Source organism: Amblyomma mixtum, chromosome 1 (assembly GCF_055824585.1).
Source record: "Amblyomma mixtum isolate Tamu chromosome 1, ASM5582458v1, whole genome shotgun sequence".
In the NCBI taxonomy this organism is placed as follows: Eukaryota; Metazoa; Arthropoda; class Arachnida; order Ixodida; family Ixodidae; genus Amblyomma; species Amblyomma mixtum.
The window spans coordinates 80,879,244-80,904,307 of NC_143012.1; the positions used below are offsets into that span (position 1 = coordinate 80,879,244).

At 49.4% G+C, this 25,064-nt stretch overlaps 1 protein-coding gene across 1 annotated transcript; it reads right to left on the bottom strand.

Annotated features, from left to right (window-relative positions):
• Positions 1-293: 293 nt before the first annotated feature.
• On the bottom strand, positions 294-17,146 carry LOC149366932 (uncharacterized). Its single transcript, XM_089572254.1, has 9 exons — positions 16,672-17,146; positions 15,262-15,623; positions 13,670-14,665; positions 11,333-11,755; positions 10,189-10,448; positions 9,715-10,113; positions 8,938-9,214; positions 3,355-3,629; positions 294-851 (listed from the first exon to the last, which is right to left on the bottom strand). Exons 1-9 carry the CDS (start codon positions 17,144-17,146, stop codon positions 446-448), a joined length of 3,873 nt encoding a protein of 1,290 aa, XP_089428380.1. The 3' UTR covers positions 294-445.
• Positions 17,147-25,064: the final 7,918 nt, after the last annotated feature.

Here is a 25,064-nt window from a genome sequence, read left to right on the forward strand (position 1 = left end):
TGTGTAGTCTTGTGAGGCTACTCGCTGTAAATGTGCAGTCTTGTGAGGCTACTCGCTGTAAAAGTACAGACGGTTCAATGGCAGAGTAACACACTTGGTTTCATCTGGACGTGTCTTACGTAATAAAGTTCAGAAAACAAGGACCCTAACAATAGCTCCGCCCAACAAGCATATACACATAGGAACCTCAAAGTTTTGGTAACTTTGGCAGAAAGCTGTGATGCAGGGCTAAAATCCTTGCAATAGTAAAAATGCAGTGAAGAAATCTTCAGTGCTTGCCCTTATTGATCATGATTATAGTTCGTGACGAAAGAACGCGCTCAGCGATTTTGTACACTGTAATCCGAAAATATTCTAAAACGAAAATAGGTAAAGTGTGCGCTAAGTTCAGCCCATCGGTCACTCTTCGTTAGGAAACTGCGTGAGTCATGCGAAGGATGCCCTTCTATGCATCGTTTCGCGCCATGATGCTACACTTGACAGATGGGTTCATTGGGCTGCCGGGCGCGCAGCCGAAGGCGGCGGAGAACTCCTCGACGTGTCGGAAGGTGACGTCGCACTCGTCGTCGTCGGCCGCAGGGAACACGCTCTCGCTGCCCAGGCAGGTTGAGTAGCACGCCGCGATGAAGAACAGTGCGGCGCTGCCGTAGCCCTCGAACCCTTCGAGAAGTTCGTCGTAGCCCTCCGAGGTGGCGCTGCGTTGTCTGTACGCTTGCAGCGACACCTCGAGGGCGAGCGTGTGCTCGAGCTGACGGAGAACGTCGAAGAAGCTGCCGTATCCACTGCTCCCGTTCACGGCGCACGCCAGCGCCGTGCTGAAGGAGCCCACGGCTTCCGAAGAAATGATGTAGCTGCGATTTAAGCGTAGCGTACTATAAGACAGCCTCTTAAGGCGAAAGCCTTTAATGGCTCATACTGGCGTCCGTTAGCAGAGGGTGCCACACCTTTGGCAGCGTGTTACCTCGGGAACTAAAAAAGATAGGAGAAAACGAATGTTGCTTCAAATAGAGGAGGAAAAAATGGACCTAGAAGCCACGCTTGATGAGCGTGGAATAATTAGTTAATTATAGTAACAAAAATGTTCAAATTGCGTAGAAAGAGCGCGGACATCGATATAGCTACGGGAACGGTGTGACGTCACATCCACCGGAAGTCGTCACGGCATAGCGAAAATTATCACAGAATGATCGGGAAAACTCCGGATTTGTACCAAATTAGAAAGAAAAATGTGTAATTAACAGCAATTAACACTTAATATCCCCGAAGGATGTATAATTTGGGTATCGATATATCCAAGGGAACGGTGTGACGCTACATCCACCGGAAGTCGTCACAGCATAGTGTGCTCGCCTTTCGTCTCTCAACAATTTAGTTGCCAAAGTGTCCTCGCAATTTTTTTTGCTTATGTGCGTGCGCACTAAACACGTTTGCACATTTTTTTGGAGTGTGTGCGTAACTCGCATGCCTTGATCCGTGTTACTGGCGTGACCACTTTGCTGTCGAACAATTGGAAAAAGGTTTGGCGCTGGGGGGTTAAGAAAGGCAGGAATGACGTTTTTATACCTTTTGTTTATGCACTTGGTAAAATAAAATAAGAATCGCCGTTTCCTAGCGGACCTCATGCACTCATTTACCGTTGCTCCAACAGCTACGCGTAAATATGAACACCTGAAAATAGGCATATTATTGATCCCTTGAAACCATTCTTAACCACAAATTGCGATCCTTCGCAGCCGCTTTACTGGATTATTTTTTTCTGCAGGCCCATACGCAAACAAGCAGCACCCAGTGAAAAAGAATCAAGTGCAGCCGATTCCTTACTCAACCAGGTGCAAATAATGGTGAGCAGATATTTTCGGGGAGCCATCTGGCCTCAGAGTTAAGAGAGCTGGCTGCGTGGGACAGGGTACCTGGGTACTTCGGGTCGTGCAACTATTTCCATGGAAGGAATAAACGGATGGAAGAGGGGCTAGAGAGGGGTGAGAAACATCGAGCAGAAAGAGAACCTGTTTTCTACACGTGACTTTTCTAAACGAGCTGATATGTACAAACTTGCATTTCTGAGCATATTCAGACGGTACGCTTCGGTAATATCAGGGGGCGTCTTTTGTTCTGTTCTTATCGTAGCAAGGAGGTGTGAAGCATTACAACCTGTGGGGACTTTGGCCCTAGTCTTCCCCTTTGGTGGGGTTCCCCGTGATGCACCTTCTCGAGCTTAGTTGCCGTAATTACCGAGGGAGGGCGCCGGCGTCGCAGCGACAGGAGCGCCACGGATGGCATGATTCCTGCGCGTGGGAGAGTGGTGGTGCTGGTGGTGAAAAACTGTAATTTGCAAGGAGAGTTTGAGGGCCAAAAAACCCTGCTACATGGTCGGTATCCTTAGTCCGGGACATCGCACGACGAGGCCCCGTCTCGCGCCCGCTTTACTAGAGCCCTTTGGGACTCCAGTGTGGAGCAGTTGAGGAGGGCAGTCTCCCATGCCTCTCGGGTGGGGGTGGGGGAAGGGGGAAGGTGAGGATTCTGAGTACATGCCCACACCATCTGTGTTCGGATCGAAGTGTTTTGCTACGGCAAGACAGAGAAGAGTTCCTGTCTGCAGGCGCCGCAGAGTTCGCTCCTCCGCCTTACTCAGCCCCTTGGCAGGTGCCGGGTAGAGACGGTGGCTGTCGCAATAATGAATTAGGATTTCGCGGAACCGCAGAAGCGGTTTATGAGCTTCTGAGCCAGGAGAGCTAGGCTCTCTTGGACTCGGGATTTCGCCGTGTACGAGCCTGTCGGCGTGGGCTCGGCTCTTCTCCAGCTGGCGCGATGCCTCATGCCGGGAACATTCTCCCGCCGGCTCGCCACTTCCGGCCTCGGAGTTTCCCCCTTTTCCTGGCGTGTGCGAACGTTCGCTCGTAACCGTGCTTGTGAGTCGGACGTGCTCGATTCCTAAGCTTATTAGGTTGCCAGGTGGCGTTATTGTCCTTGCAGCAATGAATGCCTTGTTTGCGTCAGGCAGAGGGTCGTTCCTTTGTTCCCTCAGAGCAAGACCTGTCGTGGTCGTCGTGCGCTCGATAGTGCACGCGACCACGGGGTCGGGTCCGGAGGTATTGAACTGTGACAGCCGCGGTTAAGCGGGGAAAGTGCATTCATCCCCCTCATTAAAGCCACACAAACTATAACTGGTTCTTCAGTTGGTTAAGAGTACGCGCCAGGGAACTTGACAAAGTGATATGTTACGCAGCTGCAGTTCGTCAAAAGCCAAAGGAACATTTACTGAAGTGGTAAGGTGTGGTAGAAATGAATATAGGCTTTCACTTCTCGAGTGATGTTGAGCACGCGTTTCAGCAGAGTTGTTTCACAGTAGCCTACCTGTCGCTGAACAGTCGGCTGAGTGCCAAGGCGACGCTGTATCCGAGGCCTCCGTGGTTCATGGCCGGCGCGGCGCTCTCGTCCAGCCAGGGAAAGGAGAATGCATACGGGAGCAGCGCCATGTCACGGCCGGGAAGAAGTGTGAACCACTCGGCGAACTCGATTCGCGCCGAGGCCGTGCGGTCGTTCGCGTCCACATGGTCCAGGTTGACCGCCTGCCAGTTGTCCACCAGCGAAGCGTTCATGTCAGGGAAGGTCGGCTCGTCCTGCTCGGGCTGCATAGCGAGAAAAGACAGGTCGCAAAGAACAAGTTCAATACTAAACTAGGGCAATCTTCAGTACTAGGAGGAGAGGAAAATACTCTCAGCAGTGTTTCTTCACGCTCCAAACAGGAATCATAATAATCACAAAACACCTCCACTGCTGGCGAAAAGCGTTTGCCATCGACCTACTATTCAAGCTGAACTGCACTAACTGGACAAAATTTATTCCCGGAAACTTCCTAATCTCGTCCGCCCTCCTACCTATTTGCTTCTCCTTAATATATGTGCCTTGTCTTGAAGTACACTTTATTACGTCATGGGGCCGTCCGCTATGGTCCCTTTTCATTGCTAGCCCTGTTTTTTTTTTCCTGTAGTACAGAGGAATGCGGAGTTGATTGAGATGTCATTAATGGAAAACATCGCGGTAGTCGGACTTCTGTGTTAAAAGAGCTTCGCTTTGTCGAGAACGTTGGCCGCATATCTGAAACACCACCATCAGCTGCAGCGTCGCCAAGTAAACAGGAAGGTTCGAAAGAATACTTGTGAGCCTTCATGTTACGGCGCCGTTGTTAGAGGCATCAATGCCGGTCTTCTTTCCCAAAGCGCCAAAGCGGTGGCTATGTTTTTGTTGTGCTCCGGTGCTGACCTGGAAGACGTGGGCTCGATCCCGGCCGCGCCGGTCGCATTTCGATGGAGGCGAATTGCTAGAGGAGCGCGTACTGTGTGTTGTCAGGGAACGTTAAAAAAACGCAGGTGGTCGACATTATCCGGTGCCCTCCACTACGGTGTCCTTCACAGCCTGAATTGCATTGGAACGTTAAGCAGCATGTAACCATAAGACCACAAAATAGTTCACAAAACGGGGTATCATATTCTACTTCGCCGAAATATCTCACAGGCCACCATGTTCAGCCGCTAAATCAACACCGCTTTGCACGCACCCCTAGCCCCTCATTGGCTGAGCGCTTATTGGTTCTTCAGCCATCGGCATCATATATTACTCCGAAGCCCCAATGCAGTGGCGCAGCTTATATCTCTTTTCGAGGATTTCGAGGCACTGTCGAGCACCTTGCAGCCGCGTAAGAATACGGCACTTAAGTAACGTGAACCATGCGCTCGTAGTCCAGCCTCGATTGCACAGTAAAGCGCTATTTTCATTGAACGATGAAGTACTAGGGACGCCGTATACACGCTTTACAGCGCGGGAGCATAGGCACCGCCATATTTGGTCACATGACCAATCGGAAAATTAGAGGAGAGGCCGTCACGTGACATTTTGTAAAGCCGGAAACAAGCTCGGCGCCATCTTGTCCGGGCTGACGTCATGCTGACGTTTCGCCGCCGCGCTGATTGCGCGCGCGTTTCAAAGCCAACGAAGGCGCGTGCTACCGCATGGGCACACGCACCCGCAGGATTGCATGTACGGGGTAGAAGTTTTGACAAATGCCATTTGTTTGCAGTTGATGACTTTGTTGTAGAGCAGAAGCTTTTGTGTTGTTGTATATGATGTGAAAATATTGCAAATAGCCACGTTTTTCCGTATGAGTTGTTTTTGTGAGAAAACAAATGTTTTTTATGAATGAAGTTCTCGGGATCCTGTGTGCATACGTATCTTTATGTAGATATTGCAGTGAACGAAACTAACCCTTCGCCTTTATTAAAGAAGAAAAATCTCTAAGGTATTGTTTAAGCGCAGGGTCTCTTTCTTTTTACCAGCGGCGTATAACACTCCCCGAAAAATACCTCTGCCTACGCCACTGGTAGTGGCTGTATTGTGAAAGAATTTTACTCATCTGCTTCGGCGCACGTGTCTACCTTGAGTTTAGAATAACCTAAGGGCGCGTGTGATCAATGAATACGTAAAGACGGGATCGAATTAATCGCAGGTGTAAGCAAGATGCCGGTAGAAACTACAGCGAGTGCATAAAGGTATGCGCAACAATAGTCGCATATAAAATCAACGGTAAATTTCACATTCAACCGAACGAGCCCCTGCATTCTTTACTCAGTATGGCATGCAATAGTCACCAGTAGCTCAGTTTTTTTGAGTCATTTCTGCAAAAATATTTTGTCAAATTTTATAAGAGCTTTGGGGAACGTTCTAAAATTAAGAGATTTCACATACCGATTGCCTGAAAGCATTCTTTTTTCTTCTTCCTTTCTTTTTCTTTTTTCTTTCTCTCTTTTAATGCTGTGTGTCTTGGATCTCACAGTGTATTTCATGAAGCTTCCGAACAAACTATCCTACCTTAATGCAGTGTAAGTACTCCCTTTAAACTTAAGCTTCCTGAAATGTTTTAGTATATGGCTAAAGCCTTTCATGTACAGCTTGCTTGCACGAGACTTATATTTGAATGGTACTCTGCAACACTTTCTATTTGAGAGCATAATGATATTTGAGTGGGCAGCTGTCAAATGTGCTCATGAGGTTGTAAAAAAAATCCTTCTTTGCTGGAATGAGTTTAGAGGTTCATGCATGAGATCCCTGATCAAGGTTATCGATATTGGCACTTCTTGACTATGACATCAGATAGAAAAGCAATTTCAAACCTGCAACAGGAAACCGGTCTAAGCATAGCGCGCGACCAGAAACACAGACTTGGCCACGATATGAACGAATACACTTGAGCCCGGCACGTCCCAGAAGCTAGAGCTCGCTAGACGCTTCAAACGTTGCACGCTTGAAACGGGCGGGTAATACAGTTTCTGCAAAGTGAGCGCAGCTGCATGCTTCCTTTAAAATATCGCCCTCCGCCCATGTCATGGCCCCCGCCGCTCACACAAGCGCAATCGCGAAAAACGAAAATGACAGTTACACTAACATCAGTGACAATCACTGGAGCGTTGCAAGAACACGCCTAATAGAAACGATCGAGGATTCACTGCCGATGGAAACGGGAGCGCGAATGGTACACGCACACTGCACGCACAGGACGTGAAACGTCCGCACAATACGCCGATGACCTCTCTAGCGCACGGCGTATTGAATCACTGGTGAACGAACAGCGCGAGTGCTCCTCAGTGAGCAGCGGTAGTCTCCCGACGGCTCCGAACAGTGACGCAGTAGACGAAACGCCCGTGCGATCGTGGCCGCCGAGCACGTTGAAATCAATGCACGCCACAGCGAGAGTTTTGCAGCGAATTCCACCTGAGAATGAGTGAACGGCGCCAACGTCAGCCTGTGAGCACGATCAAAAACAAACTCGAGCAGTTGAGAAAAGTACGCCTACGCCGCACCGCAAATGCTACGCCGAGACCGTCTGCTACCGCCCGGTTTGCAAGCAGCAACTACGACGCCGTTGCTAAGCTGCCCGGCCTAGATGGCCTCCCAATCGCGAAAAAAACACGTGATTTCCTCCACACTTTTCTCATGATGCAGTTTAGCGCCAAAAACGAGGACAAAGAAGGAGTGAAGACACAACACGAGCGCTCGTGTTGTGTCTTCACTCCTTCTTTGTCCTCGTTTTTGGCGCTAAACTTCATCATGAATAAGATTCAACTCGCCCAACTTTCCACCTTACACTTTTCTCCCATGGTGTTGTGTGGAAAGGGCCTCTCCTCTCTTTTTCCTTCCTCCATGGCCATCGCTGGCCTTCGGGCCTTCTCGTTTCGACGGCTGCCGGCGCACTGGTGCCCGGCTGCAAGACGCTTCTCCGGCTCTCGCTGTGGGTAACGAGCTGCCGGACGCCACAAAAATTTCTTGTGAGTGCGCATAGAACGTGTTGGTGCTGGAAAATTTTTGCTTCAACCAGCTGATTTACTCATCTCCTTCAGACTGCCGGCATCGGCTCGAATGTGTCAACATACCGCCGTCAGCTACGTGCGCGTTCATATTGATTCAATCAATTCACCACGTAACGATATTTGTGGACCGCATAACTTGTTGTTGAACTGCGGATTAAAAGCGGGCCAATGCCTGAAAGCGTGCTTTTTAGAGCTCGATATTTTTGCCGAATGGAGGAATATGTGTTCGCAGCTATCAAGAACGTTCGCTGCTCAGCACTGTGCACTCGTCTTACAGCCGAACGTCCGCGTGATCGCCGGCCGATTGTCCAGATCTTCACTTTATCCTCAGTTAACATTCCGGCTTCCAAAGGAAGAGTATGGATCTTTTTCAAGGGCCTTTTCAGAAGCTCAGCGACGTTCGACAATGTTCTCTTGATAAGTAAAACTGAAAACAGCTCGTATAGTTCAGCACCCGCAGATGTAAGCAGCCGGAATAAGCTGGAATATTCGAAGTCCTGTAATGATAAATTTCACCGCAGTCCTGTGCATTTTAGCGCACTTCTATAGAGTTTTGCACTGGGCGACAGAATTGCATGTTGAAGTGCCTGCTTTGAGGACTTTTGCAACGCTCAGTTGCTGCTTCCACCGTCCTAGCGTTATGTACGCACATAGCCTCCTTTATACTTTGAGGCTATGGTACGCACGACAGTTTAGTGAGCACTGTGCCGATGCCGAGGAAGCACTTATTGCAATGGTCTAAAACGCACCGCACATTCGAAGTATTGGATCAGTGTTTGTCGATGGTGAGAAAGGTTACAGGCATAGGTACGCTCGTTCTGGCATTCCCGCAGGCACTGCTGGCCTTGAAATAAACTGGCCCGCGGCGTTTGTGATATGTTTATTTTTTCGTGGAACAACGTTCTGTTCTGCTTGAAAGCAGCATGAACTCGCAAGACAGCTCCTCCAAAAACGGCGGTAATTGTTTCGCAGTTTCCTTTATGTAACAAGCGCGTCTGTTTTTCTGACTCTACACCAAAAGGATATTAGATCTAAATATTAATTTAACAAACAGCTAAAGTAATTCAACACCACGCTTGACATCCGTATCACAGCTGGGTTATTTAAGAGTCGCTTGACGTTCGTACACAAGCTGCGCAACAGCGTTTCGCAAAGCGCGGTGATGCTGCTGACACCGGCTTTGAAGGCCAGAAGTGGCGGACTTCCCAGTGGCGCTATCTGTCGTGCACAGAGCAAACTGCTCTATGTAAATGGTCTATAGGCCTGGAGTCCTAACAGAAGGTTTTTGGAGGCTGGTAAGGCTGAATGCACCCATATCCGCTATATTGCACTGTACGCTGGCGTTAATGATTACCGGAAACCGCCAGCGGTGAACATAGGAAGGTGTTATAACTAACTGAAATGAAAAGACATAACCGAAATGAAAATACATAACCAGTTTCATCTTCTTCTGTGTAAATTCTAACGTAGATCTTTACAACGACCTAACGAATGCTCCTTCAATCTATCCAACATTAGCAGCGAATGCGCTCGAAGGTGAGAAATGATTTCGAACGTAATCCCCCTCCCGTCGAACCTTGAGCGACCGCTGGTCGATGCGCGGGTCGAAGTACCCGAGGGCGACGTCAGAGCTGTTCCAGTCCTGGACGACTACGCGGACAGGGTCCCAATGTATCCACTTCTCGAGGCGGGCAGCGAAGGCCCTGCGGGTGTCCACGACCAGAAGCTGCGCGGTGTGCTTGGTCCTGCCGGAGAGGACTTCGTCGTAGTATGCGCCGAAGACCTCGGCGCCGCTCAGCATGTAAACCTTGCTAAGGCAGAGGGCGCCGTGGTACAGTTCAGCTCTCATTTCGCTGCGTGAAAACCGTGCGCACGTCTAAATTTTACGGTAGTATAGGAATTTGAATAATGAGAAAGGAACGGGCGGGAAGTGGCATGACGCTGACCCTGAGGCTTCCGTTCCGCTCCTAGCTGGGGACAGAGAACGTGGCACATTCCGGCTGCAGATCATGCGCAGCTGCTGCCCTAATAGTGTACTTTTTCGCACGGACACTGCAACGAATACTTGAGGTTAAATAGAATACAGAATAGAAATAGAATAGAAATACGATTGAAATAGAATAGAAAATAGGACAGCAATAGAATAGGAATAGAATAAATAGAATAGAATGAGGTTAAATAGAATAGGAGAATACTTGAGGTGTTTTAACGAACTTGGGGTTAGCTAGCCGAACAATTCCTCTATCCGGCAGCGTCACGTCTGTTGCCTAATAAATGAACGTGATGCGTCCGTTTTAGCTAGAACGAACGGTAACCTTCAGTTCATGCTAGGCTGGATAGCTCGTCTTCTCACCGAGTGTAGAAGTTGAGCAGCAGCTTCTGGTTGGCGAAGAGCGCAGCCGTCTGCACGACACACCAGGAGAAGAAAAGGTGCATCTCCTCTTCTCCGCGTTTACTCCACAGAGCCAGGAACGTGCGCACGAAAGCTGGCTTCTCTGACACGAAGACGAGGTCTCTCTCTGAAGTTCGCACGTAGTTGTCCAGTTCCTGAAGCCAACGTTGCTTTGTGAGTCCCGGCACCGTTCGGAACATGAAGGCAGTGTCCAGAAAATTGTCAAAATGATGAGTGCTCCCGAAGGCATGATGCAGCTGTGGCAGGAAGGATTGGACGAGCTCCTTTGTCATTGCGAAGGTAACGGTGGTGTTGTCGTCCTCGCCGTTCTCGTGTTCACGGTTAGCTAGAAACTCCCGCCTGCGGAGAATATGCGGCCGTCAGACGCACCAGAAATGCTTTCTTCGACTACAGTTTATCCAAACAATCGCTCACCTGAGCTCCTCAAAGTAGATCTTCGCTTCGTGGTCACTGCCCTCCAGGCCCTTGTGCTTTCGGAGGATGCGCTCAAAATCACTCAGCGGCTCCAGTACGACCGTGGTGACGTTCGGGTCCTGTTGCACCACTACGTGGAGCAGGGGGCTCCAGTGCAGCTTGATGGACACGTGAAACCACGTGCGAAGCAGGTCCGGCCTGTTGGAGTCCTTGGGTAGGCGGGGCCACACAATGCCCGCGTCCAACACCGCTCTTCTGACCTGTGATCACCGTGAGAACGGGAAGGATCTCTCTCGGAAGCGTGTTTTGGAAAGCTGGAATTGTGTTTGGCTTGTGAGTCACCTCACTCGAGAGCTAAAGCCAATCCAACCTTTCGTGGCGGCTAAACCTTGACATAGAAAAATCAGTGCCCCCGGAGAAAGGTAAACTATAGCCATGAGCAGACTGCAACAAGTTACAGCCAGGTGATTTTTTGTGTAATAAAGAAGGAATGGACAAGGAAAGCTACTATCTACGGGAAACTACAGGGCACCTCACGATTTCGGAATGAAAATGCTAATGGACAAATAGAAGAGAAAGAAAAATATTGCATCTCCAGTTTGCGCAACCGGGGAAGGGAGCATGCATCTAATTGTGCTTTGGTGTCGTGCGTCATCATCATCATTATAATCAGTATCGGCCTGACTACGCCCACTGCACGGTAAAAGGCCTCTGTGATGTCCCTCCACCTAAGCATGTCCTTTGCCAGCTGCGGCCATCTGACCCCCGGAAACTTCTTAACCTCGTCCGGCAACTTAACTTTCTGCTGCCTTCTGCTACGCCTGCCTTCTCTAGGAATCCACACTGTTACCCTTAAGGACCAGCGGTTATCTTTCCTTCGCATGACATGCCCTGCCTAAGCCCAGTTCTTCCTCTGGATTTCGACTTGGATATCATTAAGTCGCATTTGTTCCCTCATCCGCTCTGCCTGGTTCCGGGCAGAGTGGGTGAATATTTCACTGAAACAAGAAGACAACGCATGACCCTGCGTTCCTGCGCACCTCTTCGATCGCTCTACGCCTAGATTCAATTTGCCAGTGCATAGCAGCAAGGAATCTAGGGGCGCTCCCCTCCCCAGAAAGCCTCGTCCATGCACGCAGCTCACCTTCTCCAGCTCGTCAGCCCTGCCCCGAAGCACGTCGTCGCAGCTGCGGTAGAAGGCGGCCGCCCTCTGCAGCGACGTCTGTCCCGAGGTGGGCACGGGCACCGATCGCAGCAGGGACGACAGCTCCCGCTGGGCGTCCAGGAAGGCCACCTCGCGCACGGTGAGCTGGTTGCCGCGGCGCCAGCCATCGCACACGAAACGCGTGAAGCTCTCGCACGGGTTAAGTGAGGTGTTCAGCGTGTACCGTAGACGGCGTGCGTAGTCGAGGCACCGCTCGGTACGACACACGCGGATGCTGCCGTGCCACTTGGAGACTTCTGGGCGTACGAAGAACAGCAGCAGGAAGAGGGATGCGACGAGCACCCCTACCAGGAGAACCACGCCGAAGATGGGCACCATCGGTGGCTGGCTCTTCAAGAGCACCTGCGATGACACGTTGGAGTTGTGGGAGGGTGTTGTGGACAGATGAGTCGTCGAGATGAGGCGTGATTGGAAACGAGCGTCCGAGTCCAAATGAGTCGCTCATTAAAAGCAAATGAGCCTAGCTGAGTTGTGAACCTGAGTGGGACATGAGTCGCTATAAGTATTTTTACCACAGATGACTGGTGAGTCTGAGTGAACCCAAAGTGATTTGATAGCCAAACTAGTTTGAATTCATGAGTTAGAGCGAGCCCGGGACTCCGTGAGTGTTAGTTTGAGTCGGCCAAACTTTTCCAAGTGAGCGTGAGGACTACTCATGACTTTGCCGAAGTATCGATACACGTGTGACGTGGGTTTCGTGGCACGACGCCAGTTTCTGCGCTCAACGGTAACGTTAACGCTGCCGCGTTGAAGCTATCGCGCTCGAAGAGAGAAACGGGATATTTTGCAGACTGTGAGCGGAGACAAAAGGACAGGTGCTCGGTCACGAAAGAGAACACATAATAAGAGCAAAACTCAGTGCGTTCCAATGCATAAAAACGCTGTAACACTTATCAAGGAGTCCCTCTTTTGTCTTCTGTTGCTTATTGTGCTGTTGCTTTATTGTCGCACCAACTGGACGCTAACTATTACATGAGTAAGGTTCCATTGCAGAAGCTACTGCGACATCGATACCATTGAAGAAAGGAGGGGATGTTGGGAGGGGGGGAGGGGGTATCCTTGACTACAGCCATTGCATCGCATACGTAGTTACTTCGAAGGGCCTCTTCTTTCAATCGCTTCTTTCGCATCTGTTTCACTCTACTCTATCTACATGGGGCAGTGAGAGTGGCCGAGTTGGAGATAGCCATTTTTTTTTCGCATTCATCTCGTAATGTGGATGGTCGGAGGAACATAACTCGGCGGACAAAGAGATGAAATTAGTGGTTTTTGATTAAAGCAAATGGCACAGTAACTATCTGACTTCTTGGTTGGCACCTCAACCGCGAAGTGAGATAACGGAGTAGTGCATGAGGAAGGAAAGGGCGGCCATAGTGGCGAGATCCGTAATAATTTTGACCAGTACTTGATCTTTATCGTGCACTGAACAGCACAGCATACGGGTACGTTTTGTGTTCCGGCTCAATCGAAACGCGGCCGCCGCGGTAAAGTTGGAATCCGGGTACTGCGGCTCAGTAACCGAGGCCCCCAACACTGAGCCACACCGGCGGGTAAATGAGGTGAAAACGTAGGTTTTAAGGGATTTCGTGCATTAATAATGTGCTTTCCCACGGTCGAGTTCGTTTGGTTTCAGTAAGCACCAATACAAGCTTATTCACTCTTTAATCGGAGTTTACATGATGGCAGTGCTATATTTGCAGCGCGCTATTTCTTTCCAGCAAGCTCTGCGCGTGCTAAGGGAGACAAAAGCATTCAAATGCCTTACTGAACGTCTGAGTGCAAAATAAGCTGTATATAGCGTTTGAAGATGGTTCGAGAAAATTTAATCTACAAGCACCTCTATGTAACTGCCGCCAACACAGTGCGCAAGGCTGCCCCTGTGGCATTGCTCCCAAATGTTGGTCGAGACCCCCACAAAGTAACTCTCGTACAGCTTTCTTCATGCTCGTTCTTATAAATTTGGGATAAAGTAATGGAATCATAGTACGGTGTGAAAATAAACGTGGCACTTTTCTAAATACGAATATGAAATTTGCATTCTGCCTTGACCCAACCAACGTAGACAGTGTAATGAACAGTGCGCTGCGCACCCAAGCAGCACAGCTAATCGGCCAAAGATTAGAAATGAATTGGCCAATTCCGGTCCTACAAAGGACCACAGTGAAATCATCATTCTCCATTATTGGGCCGATTACTTGTGTTGCTTGGGGCAGTAATCGCTAACCCTCTGCAGCGGCTTAGCCTAAGAGAGGTGACCTTTGCGCTTTTGTTGACGGAGGAGCCCTGCGTTGTGCTAGACACGAACTGCGGTGTCCTTGTCACGCTCCGCGTTGTCTCCACGTACGCCGGCTGGATGCTTTGCCGACGGTTACTCTGGTGAAGCGGGGAGTCCGACCTGGTCGACCTTGAGGACGCCTGCGACTGTGCCGAGTGGGCCTCGGTGCTACCGGAGAGGGACCGTGTGTATCTTGGTGGGCTTCTCATCAGAATGGGCTCGAACTTGTGCGGCTGGGGCTGGCGTCGACCACATCTCCGCTCGGGTGATTCTCCCGTTAAGGTCGTTGACATGCGTCGTGGCGAGTATCTTCCGCAACTCGGCACGGACGTTCCACTGTGTTCGGGAGTAACGCGGCGACTGACTGAGGACGAGGACAGCGACCTCCCGGATAGGGACAATCTCGCGTGGGGTTTCTCATCTTCCCACACTGCGCGCTTGTCCCGAAGATGCTCTCGCAGGCAACTTTTTTTTGACGAATGCTGCGAGCTAGTTGGGCTACCGGTAGACCGAGCAATGATCTTGTTTTCATTCCGTTCGCGCGCCGTATCTTTAGGGGAGTAACGACCAGACACGGGTGGACAAAATGAGGTCGGAGAAGATTGGCAGCGTTGTACATCTCTACTAATGGCGTCCCTTCCAGGGCTTGAGCCAGGACGTTCGGAACGTTCGCGTCGCCGTTGAAATTCTTGCTGTTGCTGGTCGTGCTCTGATAAGGATGGCGTCCGACTGCCACTTATCACCATTGACGTCAAACTTGAAGACGCTGAGCTCGACCCTGGCGAAGCTCGACCCTTACAATGCGGTCCACCTCTGATTCGTCGTTCTGATGCAGTCGAAACCTCAACAGCGGTCGCTGGCGGTGTCCCTGACCCTGGGCGGCAGTAGTTTGACATCTGCGTTCCGGTTGATTGGAAGTCTTTCCCTGCAAGGTACTTGCCCTCGCCGGCAAAACGTGGTATTGTTATCCTTAAAACCTACAAATATGTAAAAAGAAGTAAAAAAAAATGCTTTCAGAAAGCGCGTACTACCTGATGTAGTTTGCTATAATCCGTTAATCTAGAGATTAAAAATCTGAAATGCTTTTTTAGACAGTGCGAACAATTATAGAGCTGTTTCTTCCGCGCAAATATAGCAGACAGACCGGCGAGACATAGATGAGCACAAGACACACACAAAACACAAGCATTAATTTGAACAGGAGAATTAGGAACACAGAAGGAGGAACACATGACATCAAATAAAAACAAAAGTCAAAAACACACAGGTTTCTCGGTACCTTCGAGATCTATACTTTACACACATGAAAGAATTTACCAAGCAGTAGGCTCTGTTTATATACCTTTCCTTTACAAAGGGCGTTTAATTTTGTGTTCCTCACGCCTCTCCTATAGGGTACCGTGTAGCGCTTTTCTGTGTTTAAATTTGCTACTTTCCAACCGTCAACTCGTCGAAGAGGTGTTCAAACAGCTCCCCAATGGACATTAAAACTCCCATTGTCATCCTGCGAGCTTTAAGGACGTCCACTGGACGTCCGAGGGAGTTCCAGTGCTCATTTGAAGAGAACACAAACCTTCAAATCAGGTGTGCGCTGTCCAGAAGGCGGCGTCACGGTGTGGTATGATTCGAGTTGCTTGACGGCTTGTTGTGCCCGCGTACCCCGGACCTCATCTTTCTTCACTTCACGCGCATAATTTACAGGAGGCAGTGGGGATGGCCCGAGGCGCGGAGTTCCTTGAGTTCCCGGAGGTGTCCGATGAGCATTATTTTTGAGAATCCTGCCGACGCTGCCCTGGTCCTTGGCTGGTCGTCCTGGAACATCGTGCTGAGAATAGTCGGGTTGTTCGGTCGATGAGTTTGGAGGCTTGATCGCTGTCTTCGGGAGGTCGGGATCTGTACTCGGTTGAGTGGACTTCCGTTCAGCTCCCATGGAGCCTGCGTTTGCATGCATCATACATTTCTTCACGTCTACCGCTGTGAAAGGATGACAGCACAGTGCAAACTCACCGAAAGTTTAAGGGAAGTCACATTATGCTGGCTATAGCGGACTTAGGCTGAGGAGGAATTCAAATTTCTGATAATCAGCTTGTGTTCTTATCACTCACGGGTAAGTATACGTCGCAGTGGGGCGCTTGAACATGCTTTACCATTAATAAATATTACGTGAGCAAATAGGGATCTAATATCCAAATGCAAAGAGGGCGTGTTTGCCCAACTGCTTCACTTGAGGGGACCCCTGCACTGTGCACACTTCCAGTGAGCGGCCACCACACGATTTCAACCAAACACAACTGACTCATGTCCAGACATGCGCGCCCTTGACGACGCGTCGTTTTTATCTGCGCTAGTTTCTATCTCCGTACATATTTTGAATGTAAAAGGTGTGTTAACGCCCAGGCACTTCTAGCAAAATTTCCTTTTGGTTCTACAAAAGAGTTATGCGCCGAGAGAAAACAATACTATCATCGGCATTGAAGTAGGGCCGTAGCGGTCAATATTAATTCCGTGCACATGTCCTCACTGCACAGCACAGTAGCCAATGACAGCCCCGACGAGTCGTGTATAACCGAAAGGAACATCAGAGTACATGGACCGTCATGTGCGACGCGAATTGTGTGAAGAGGATAACGGTAAGTTTCAAGGAAAGAGCGCTGCAGCTAGCGTTTGTCTACATTTCGATACACCTGATAAATGCTGACAACTACTGAACATTTTAAGCCAGTCACCTTCAGGTGGTTCGATGCTGTTCCCAAAGCAGCATTTTGGGATGTATAGGCCTCGAGATCCGCCATAGACGACAACCATAAGGCAAATGCCTGTACTGTATCTGTATGCATATCTCGTGAAAGAAGGCTTCGTCTCCAAATGAAAAATATTTCTTGAGCAGTTTGCCCGCTTCTTTCTGCTGAATGGAAAGTAAATCTTGTAGAAACGAAGGGTCATGGGAACTACTCAAAGCGCTTTCAAATCGACAAGCACATACCCTGACCGTCAGTCGGCGACTCCAGCTGAGTGCTCTCCTCAGTGCTCTCACTGTCCGAGGTTGTGTGTTTCTCGGAGTCGTCGACGGCCTCGAGGGGGCTTTTGGCAGCAATGGGCCCAGGACGTTCTCGCACGGTGCCGCTTACTGGCGTGTCGCGAGGATTTAGATCTGCCGCATCCATCGGTCCTGTCCTGGAGCCCAGCTGGTTGTTGTCCACCTCCCCTGCCGGAGACGCCGTCGCTGCGGGGCTGTCGAAGAGATGTCCCGCGACGTAGGCCTTGCGGGTGTCGCTGGGTGAAGGGGATTCCTTCTTCGAAGCCATCACACGTCCGATAACCACGGTGTATTTCTTCTTCTGCGAGCAATGGCGCTTGCGGAAGAACGAGCTCCACGTGGACTTTTTTTTCTTCACTGCTTGAACCCTTAGCAGCCACCCGTCTGAGCGCGAAGAGACCGTTCTAGTGCTCCGCCTCATCAAATATGGATCACAGGGGCCAGCAATCCCGCTGGTGGCGCTACAATCACTGGAACCATCATCACAAGCCTGAGATTGTTTGTAATGCGATTAACCGTTATTACAGGGCGGTTGTTAACCCGTTGCATGGTCCACCGCCGGATGGTACCACCAGACGGCTTTTATGAAGCATACTACTTTAGCTACCACTTCAGCCCTTCACCTTGGTTATGCGCCTCCAAATCACGTGATACATGACGTCACACCACGTGACACGATGACGTCACGACAGTAGAGAAACGGGGGCCCACCTCGCGCCGTCTCTGTGGTTGTGCGCCTCCAAATCACGTGATACATGACGTCACACCACGTGACACGATGACGTCAAGACAGTGGAGAAACGGGGGCTCACCTCGCGCCGTCGCTGTGGTTGTGCGCCTCCAAATCACGTGATACATGACGTCACACCACGTGACTTGATGACGTCACGACAGTGGAGAAACGGGGGCCCACCTCGCGCCGTCGCTGTGGTTGTGCGCCTCCAAATTACGCGACACGATGATGCTTCGCATTCTCCAGGCTTAACCAAGTTAAGTCTCAGCCATTTTTTTTTGTGTTGAACAGAGCGTTGCCTTAAAAGTGCTGCCTTAACAGTTGAACAATGTGCTGTAATTTAACTGCTGTTGAAGCCAGATGTAAATTACGAAGAATGTAGCTAAGAGTTGGTTACAATTGTTTATTATGCGCGTTATGTGGGCAGACCAGTTAAGGGCAGCCGAGATGTCAACTGGTATCGTTCACAAGATAATTTTGATAGGGTAATTTTGTCATCTGTGCAAGGAAACACGCGCAGCTTGGTTAGTTTGTAAGAGCATCAGCCATTTAGACATTTTTATCTGCAGCGCTGTTAGTAGAACAGTAAATGACACAATCGTCGGCGAATAAGGGTATGTTTGATGAAATATCATTAGGTAAGATGTTGATCTAAATTAACAAAAGGAGAAGGTTAAGAACTGTGCCTTGCGGCCCACCAGAGAGTATGTTAGAGAGCGAAGAAGATTTGTTTTTGGCTTCTACTTGCTGACGGTTGGTGAGGAAATCCTGTAACCATTTGAAAACGAGCGGGTTAAGATTTAGCTGGGAAAGTTTTAGTAGTAGGCTTTTGTGAGGGACATTGTCAGAAACCTTCCAGAATTCGATAAAGAGAGCGTCTACAGGCATCTTAAGGTCTACTTTAGTACTTATGTAGTGAAGAAATAGAGCAAGTTGGGTATCGCATGAAAGTCCTTTTTGAAATCTGTGCTTGTCAGGGTGAAAGAAATGACGCACTCCATAACAACCGCACCCACTTTCCTATCATGAGGGACGATGCCGGATGACAGTGACTGCTGAAAAATGTGGGACAGAACTCTGGTGACTTCCTTGGTGTTTTTGAGCCATTTAGTATCGATGCCGTCGACGCCAGCTGATGAAGTCAATTTTAAAAATTTGATTAGTTTCCAGATTCCTTTAGGATGAAAATGTGATATCTGGCATGATGGGATGGATATACGAGGAAACATGCGGGAGGTTATCTTCTGGTTCTCTGGCCTATTCCGCATATATGGGTATCAGCCCATTAAGTTGTCGCGTCATACCCTTAAGGCGGAGCTTAAAGGTCTCCTACAATATTTTTGCCCGTCCTTTTTGTTAATTTGCTGCCATTTTTAGCTTCTTGTGATTGCGTTCTTTTTTAATGGTTTTCAGCTGCCACCTCCAGGACGTCGTCTTTCACCAGCCCACCTTTCCTGGGGTCTCTGTCGTCACTTCTGTCTCTTCGTTCTTTGTATGCTTGTGTTTTATATTTGTTAGTGGGACGATGATTGGGCTTCCTGGACTTGTTGCTCGTCCGTTGCTCCGTTAATTTTTAGCCGTTTTTTGATACATTTTTACTTTATAATGTGTGTTTTGGTGGTTTAGCTCCTTCTTAATTATTTTGTATTGGCTATAGGCCCAGTAAAGCTCTACTGATCTGGGCTTCCTCATATTTTCATTTTTATTATCTTTTCATTGTTTTGTCAGAAACACTCAACTAGGCAAGTAATGCATCAACTGGAGATGCAATGGACTCGTTCACATTTACGCGATATATCATATATCTCGTAGCAAGTAAAGAGAGATTTTAAATAAGCGACTTTTGTTCATTCATTTCCAGTCAGAAAGATTTACAGTGTTTCACCTAAGACTTTACAAAATTTTTAAAAATAGGCGTTTTCAGTTACAAGAGCGCTTTTTTCGGCATAGCGTTGTCAGCGGTGCAGCACATCAGAATACAGATAAGACATGCTCGTTATCAGGCTGGTTAACTAATCTTGAACATGTAACTTTTTAACTATAACTGTTAGGCCCCTTAATTAGTGCGAGGCGTGTAGCCCGCTGTAAGTAATATCCATACCAGTGTTTAGAATTTCGAAAACATTGTTACAGTAGGTGCTGTAGTCCAAAAAATTGTGGCCATTTCGACGAGTAACGAGCACTGGAGAGGTTGCTTTGCCCGGAAGCTTCTCGAAAGTGCATGTATTTTGGCGCGTTGTAGCAAAAATTTGGTAGGCCACAGCGCCAAGGGTAACCGCTTATTCGAAATTCTAGAAGCCGGTATGAATAATACTTACGGAGGCCTACACGCCTCTCAATAATTCAGCAGTCTAGCAGTAATAGTTAAAAACCTAACTATTCAATATCATCACCAGCCAGCGCAGCAATGGACTATATTCTGCGACTCGAGATCGGCATTGCAGGTCGTATAAACTTATGTAAAACCAAGGGCATGCGAGCAGCTGGTTCAACAGATTGTGCTTTTGTTAGCTGAAGCTTTCCACCGCGGCCATATCATAAAGTTTCAATGGATACCGAGCCATTGCGGCATAGCGGGAAACGAGCGTGCTGACGCCGAGGCTCGGATGGCACATAGTGATGGTGCTTTCATTGAGGTACCTTTTCTAGATCAGACATTGGAGCCTTGCTGCGCATTTAATGCAAGCGGCAATGCAGTCGCACTGGCATGATTCGAGTCATCAACAGGACCGCGTCTGTAAGCTTGACGCCGGCCCACGATTACATTTGCCATCTATGGTGGTGCGACGTCATGGGACTTTACGCCACCGGCTACGGCTTGGCGTTGCCTACACCAAACACTATCTTCACAAGATCGGCATCGAAAGTAAACCAAATTGCGCACAGTGCCACGCTACAGAGACTATTGGACACCTTCTTTGCGAGTGCCCGAACTATACTGCTGCAAGAAGAACATTGGAGGCGACCGTGAAACAACTGGACTCTCGCCCTCTCTCTGAGGAAACTCTTCTGGGCGCCAGGACGAGATGTTCTGATTGGTGACGTGTCATAAAGGCCCTGCTCAACTTTTTGTGTGAAACAGGCCTGGATACTCGTCTGTGACCGCCTGTGCGCAACCTACATGGTTAATGACATGTGTCGGTGTTTGTGTTGCAGACACCAGTTTTATGAGTTTTATGTGCGTCTACTAACCGCGATGCGAGTGCCAGCCAGTGGTGTGTGCGTGTGTGTGCGTGCGTGTACGTGCGTGTGCGTGTGTGAGCGTGCGTGTGTGTGTGCGTGCGTGTGTGTGTGTGTGTGCGTGCGTGTGTGTGTGTGTGTGTGTGTGTGTGTGTGTGTGTGTGTGTGTGTGTGTGTGTGTGTGTGTGTAGACAGCACCCGTGAAACTCATTGTATTGTGCCGTCATCAGCCTTCATTCGCACTTTCCTTTTCCTCCTTTTCCCTTTCCCCTGTGTGGAGTAGCAGGCCAGGGCCATGTTACCACCGGCCGACCTCTCCATCTTTCCCTCATTAAATTCCTTTCTATCTATTCAATATCAGTTACCCAGCCTTCTGGTTAACACATTTTGGATGTATTTTGATGCACTACACCGCTGACAATGCTATGTCGCGAAAAGCCCTATTCTAACTCAAAAAGCCTATTTTTAAAAATTTAGTAAAGTCTTAGAACACCCTGTATAGAGAACAGAAAAGCGATTGTTCTGCACGAAACACGAAGGAACACAAATGGCGACGAAGTTCCTGTTAACAGCGCTCCAGCGTGAACAATAACTCTGTTATAATTTCTTCAGTACATTTGGTGATGGCCATTTAACTGTCATCGAAAGTGGGGGGGAAATCCGACTGTGCGGCTTGCCCGTGGCCCCCCCTGCCACCGGATACGGGCTGGTGTAGTTTCGGCTACTAAGCTTTGTTCCGGTGCAACGCACAGCGGTGGGTGGATCCGCCGGAATCCACTCTTGGGGTTGCGAATCCCCAGGAAAGGTGCAGCAGACTTTCCGCGACATTGTGAGCGTGTCGCGCCCACGATGCCCTATGCCTGTGTGGGAGGGCAGGTCCGAGAAGGGAGACGGACTGGGCACGTGGAATCCGGCTTAAAAGCAGAACTGGTGACTAGAACGGCTGTTTGCTTTTGGCGTGGTCGACGCGGTAGACGCGGTCGGGACTTTGTCGTTTTGCCGTTGGTGCTGGCGCCGCGGTAGACGCGGTCCCGACTTAGCTGTTTTGCCGATCGACGAGATCGCCCGGGCAGACGCGGTCGTTCCAAAATTCGCAAAATTGAAAGTCACGGTTCCCTCTCGGTACGAGGGCGTACCACCCAGCCGCGGACGCGTTGGTTTCCGATCACGAAGAGCTCGGTGCCTCGCGGGGGCAGGCGGCTGGGCGATCCAAGCTTGGGTTTTGGGGAAGCTGCCCTTGGCCTGAAAGCACGAAAAGAGATGGAGTAAGTAGCAGCAAACTCCAAGGCCAGTAAGCTCCGAAACGCGGGAAAGCCCGGCGGCTGTCTGAGTAACGGTTAGTAGACTGGTGAAATCGCAGAGGGCATCAATGCCGTAGTCCAGGCACGTGCATATATACCGTGTGGTAGCGCGTGATGTCACTGCGGACGTCAATCGAGACCTCAACCATGACAGGGTGGTAGAATGGATTGAGGTTTCACATACTATGCCAGGGCGATTGCTGGCAACGATCGCCGCGAAAACCTTGAAAGGATGGCTGCAGCGTGTGCGAGTACTGCAGGAGTAAGAGCCGAAGTACCGAACGAGTGCTGTGAAATATCCGTCTCTTAGTACTGTGGGAGGGTCGGGGATCCTAGCCAAGCCCCTGTTAGGATTTTCCCTGTCTCGGACGGTCGGAGATCGCCGGCAAAACTTTCTCTGTGGTGTGGGAGTACGTCCAACGCCGAGGGCCCACAATTGGTGCACTGAGTGCTCGCCCTTCAAGGAGGCCTGAAAAGGAACTCAGGATCAAATCAAGCCAAATCTGGTCAAAATACCTGCTGTCCCCAATCCCACCTAATTCCCACAACCCAAACCAATTTCCAATTTCCCATTTCCAAACGCCCATCCCATCCCTCTACGTCCCAGGGGAGATCAGGGGAGTCTCCCCGGGCCCGCTTCCTCGGCGGTGGGTCGCTGAAGTAGAGCTTTCCCCATTGATTTCTTTCCACCTTCGGGTGGCAAAATCACAATTGCCCTCGGGCCAAATCTTTTATTTTGCTATTGGGCTTATACCCGTGATACATTAGTGGTGCGGGAGAGGCAAATTTTCTTATTCATTTTTGTCGCCTCAACTATCATTTGTCATCGAAAGTGAGTGGGATTTTCAAGCATTAGTTATGGTTTCTTGAAGCAAGACCAGAGTGTACAAAATTATTATCACGGTCTTAACTGCGCTAGTATGTAGCGCGTAACATTGCGTTTCAGCTGTGTTTCAAGGCAAATCGTTAAATGTCCTATAACAAACTTCTCGTTAGCTGGGTTGTGGACAAGACATGTAATGTTATATAGAAAACAAAAAAATGGTGGCGACACTTGAGCTCCGCCTTGACACGATAGCTTAATGCGTTATTTTCCATTCATATAGAACTGGGCATTCGCAACTTCACATTCTTAGTTCCCTGGGAGTCCTCGTGCCATTCCTGGCGCAGTGGTGCAGCGGTTGAGCGATGCGCCACTGCCCTGCGATATCAGGTGCTCCCAGCAGTGGGCCTTGTGCGACCCGGGTTGCTCTTCTCGAGGAAACTCCAGCGACAGATTAACAATTTAACTGCCATGGTGCGCATTTTGGTGACAATCCGATTGGTAAGTTGTGACGATGCCAAAAGGTTATGTGCCGTTTGTGGCCCACCTGCCTGCTACGTTGCTTCTCGAAGGCACTCCTTATTTTGTCACTATTGTTGTGAATTGGCCTTGTTGGTAATGTTCACATTCGAAACAGCACATAGGACGGGTCTGCCTTCGCGGGGACACATGCCTTGCGTCCCGTCTTTTGCTCTGCTTCGAATATAAACTTATTTTCGCGCACAGAACGCTGCGAAGCACCGTGATTTCGTTGCCAAATGTCCCCAACAGGCTGTAAGTCGTTTGAAGACAAGGTGTCAGTTAATCACTGTCCAGTGCTGCCTCCAGGGCTTCCAAGCCTTCCGCGAAATTTGGTTGCAACGTGACCCTAGGACCGGAGGTCAGTTCTTCCCGGAAGCAGACAGAGAGATTATTGCCGTTAGCCGAAGGAGGAGGAGCAATTCCGGAAACAATCACTTGCGTGTAGAAGTCTGCCTTTGCTGTGTAATGTACACTGACGCAGTCGTGAAGAAGAATGACGCCATCAGGATTATCGCTGAATATTTGTAAGAGAAAGAAGCTTTCCGTCCGCCAAGACTATCCACGACGCAAATACTTTAACACAATGGCTTGGAATACCCAGTATGAGTTTCCGAATACGCCAAAAAACGGAAATTGTCAACTGTAGGAGCCCCTACTTGAGCAGAAGGTTTCTTCCCTGAGCTCCAAGTACATGTACAATGAGTCAATGGCTGATCGCATTTGAATAAACTATTAGGGCCCACACGAGCGCTTAAAGGTGCACTGAAGAGGAATCTGAACTCGTCTTTTTGCCGCGGGAACTCAATCTACACGTTCCGGGCATTCTTAGAAACTTCGATTTATTGCCCTGTGTGGCCAATTTCGCTAATTAAAGCGAATTAACGCCCGGCTCCCGCCTTTTCTTTTTTTGAATTCTCTCTCCTACGGTGGGCGGAGTCGAACAACGCGGGAAGTGCCTCTCACCCAGTCCCGTGGCCGCTTGCCGCTCTGCCATCGGCGGAGTAATACGTAGTAGTCCGTAGAAGCAAATAGTCCGCGCGTATTTTTATTTCTGCGGGCTTATTTTGCGGTTATATAATCTGCAAATGAAACTATTTATTCGCGGAAACCTAAAAAACAAAATGAAGCGAAAGCAAAGCCTCCACGGAGCTGGATCAAAGGCACTCCCCGCGTTGGTCGACTCTGCCCACCGTACGAGGGAGAATTAAAAAAAAAAAGGCGGGAGCCGGGCGTTAATTCGATTCAATTAGGGAAATCGGCCACACAGGGCAATAAGTCGCAGTTTCTAAGAATGCTAGGAACGTGTAGATCGAGTTCCCGCGGCAAAAAGACGAGTTCAGATTCCTCTTCAGTGCACCTTTAAGCTTTTCTTTTATAGAGCATGCCATTGAGCGAGCGAAGAAGAACTGGATTCAGGATTTCACCGTAGCGCTCTGAGTGCGAAGCGGTATGCATATTGCTTTATGATCACGAGATGTCTTTCATGCGCGGTTGACGGTTCTGGTGATATGACAAGTGAATGTAATTTCTTCAAATCAGGCGGCAGCGAAATGTGCCATCAAAAACACACAAACATTCACCGAAGGAAGTTTCGTAGCACACATGCAGAAATACCCCTAAGATACTTGGCAGCAGCGACGTGCCCCGTGCGCACTGTGTTAACAGTTGTACGCTCTTGTCACAGGCACAAACCGCTTGGCTGCACTCAGCGCCCGCACCGGACCAAGCCAGCTCGTATACTATGAGCAGTTATTAGCAGATTGCGCTCGACAACGCCCGG

Coding starts and splice junctions, on each gene's coding strand:
- LOC149366932 (XM_089572254.1), bottom strand. CDS start 17,146: ATGAGGCGGAGCACTAGAACGGTCTCTTCGCGCTCAGACGGGTGGCTG. Junction 9,215..9,714: donor CTGCTCAACTTCTACACTCG/GTGAGAAGACGA, acceptor GTTTTCACGCAG/CGAAATGAGAGCTGAACTGT. Junction 3,630..8,937: donor TCGACCAGCGGTCGCTCAAG/GTTCGACGGGAG, acceptor CTCGCTATGCAG/CCCGAGCAGGACGAGCCGAC.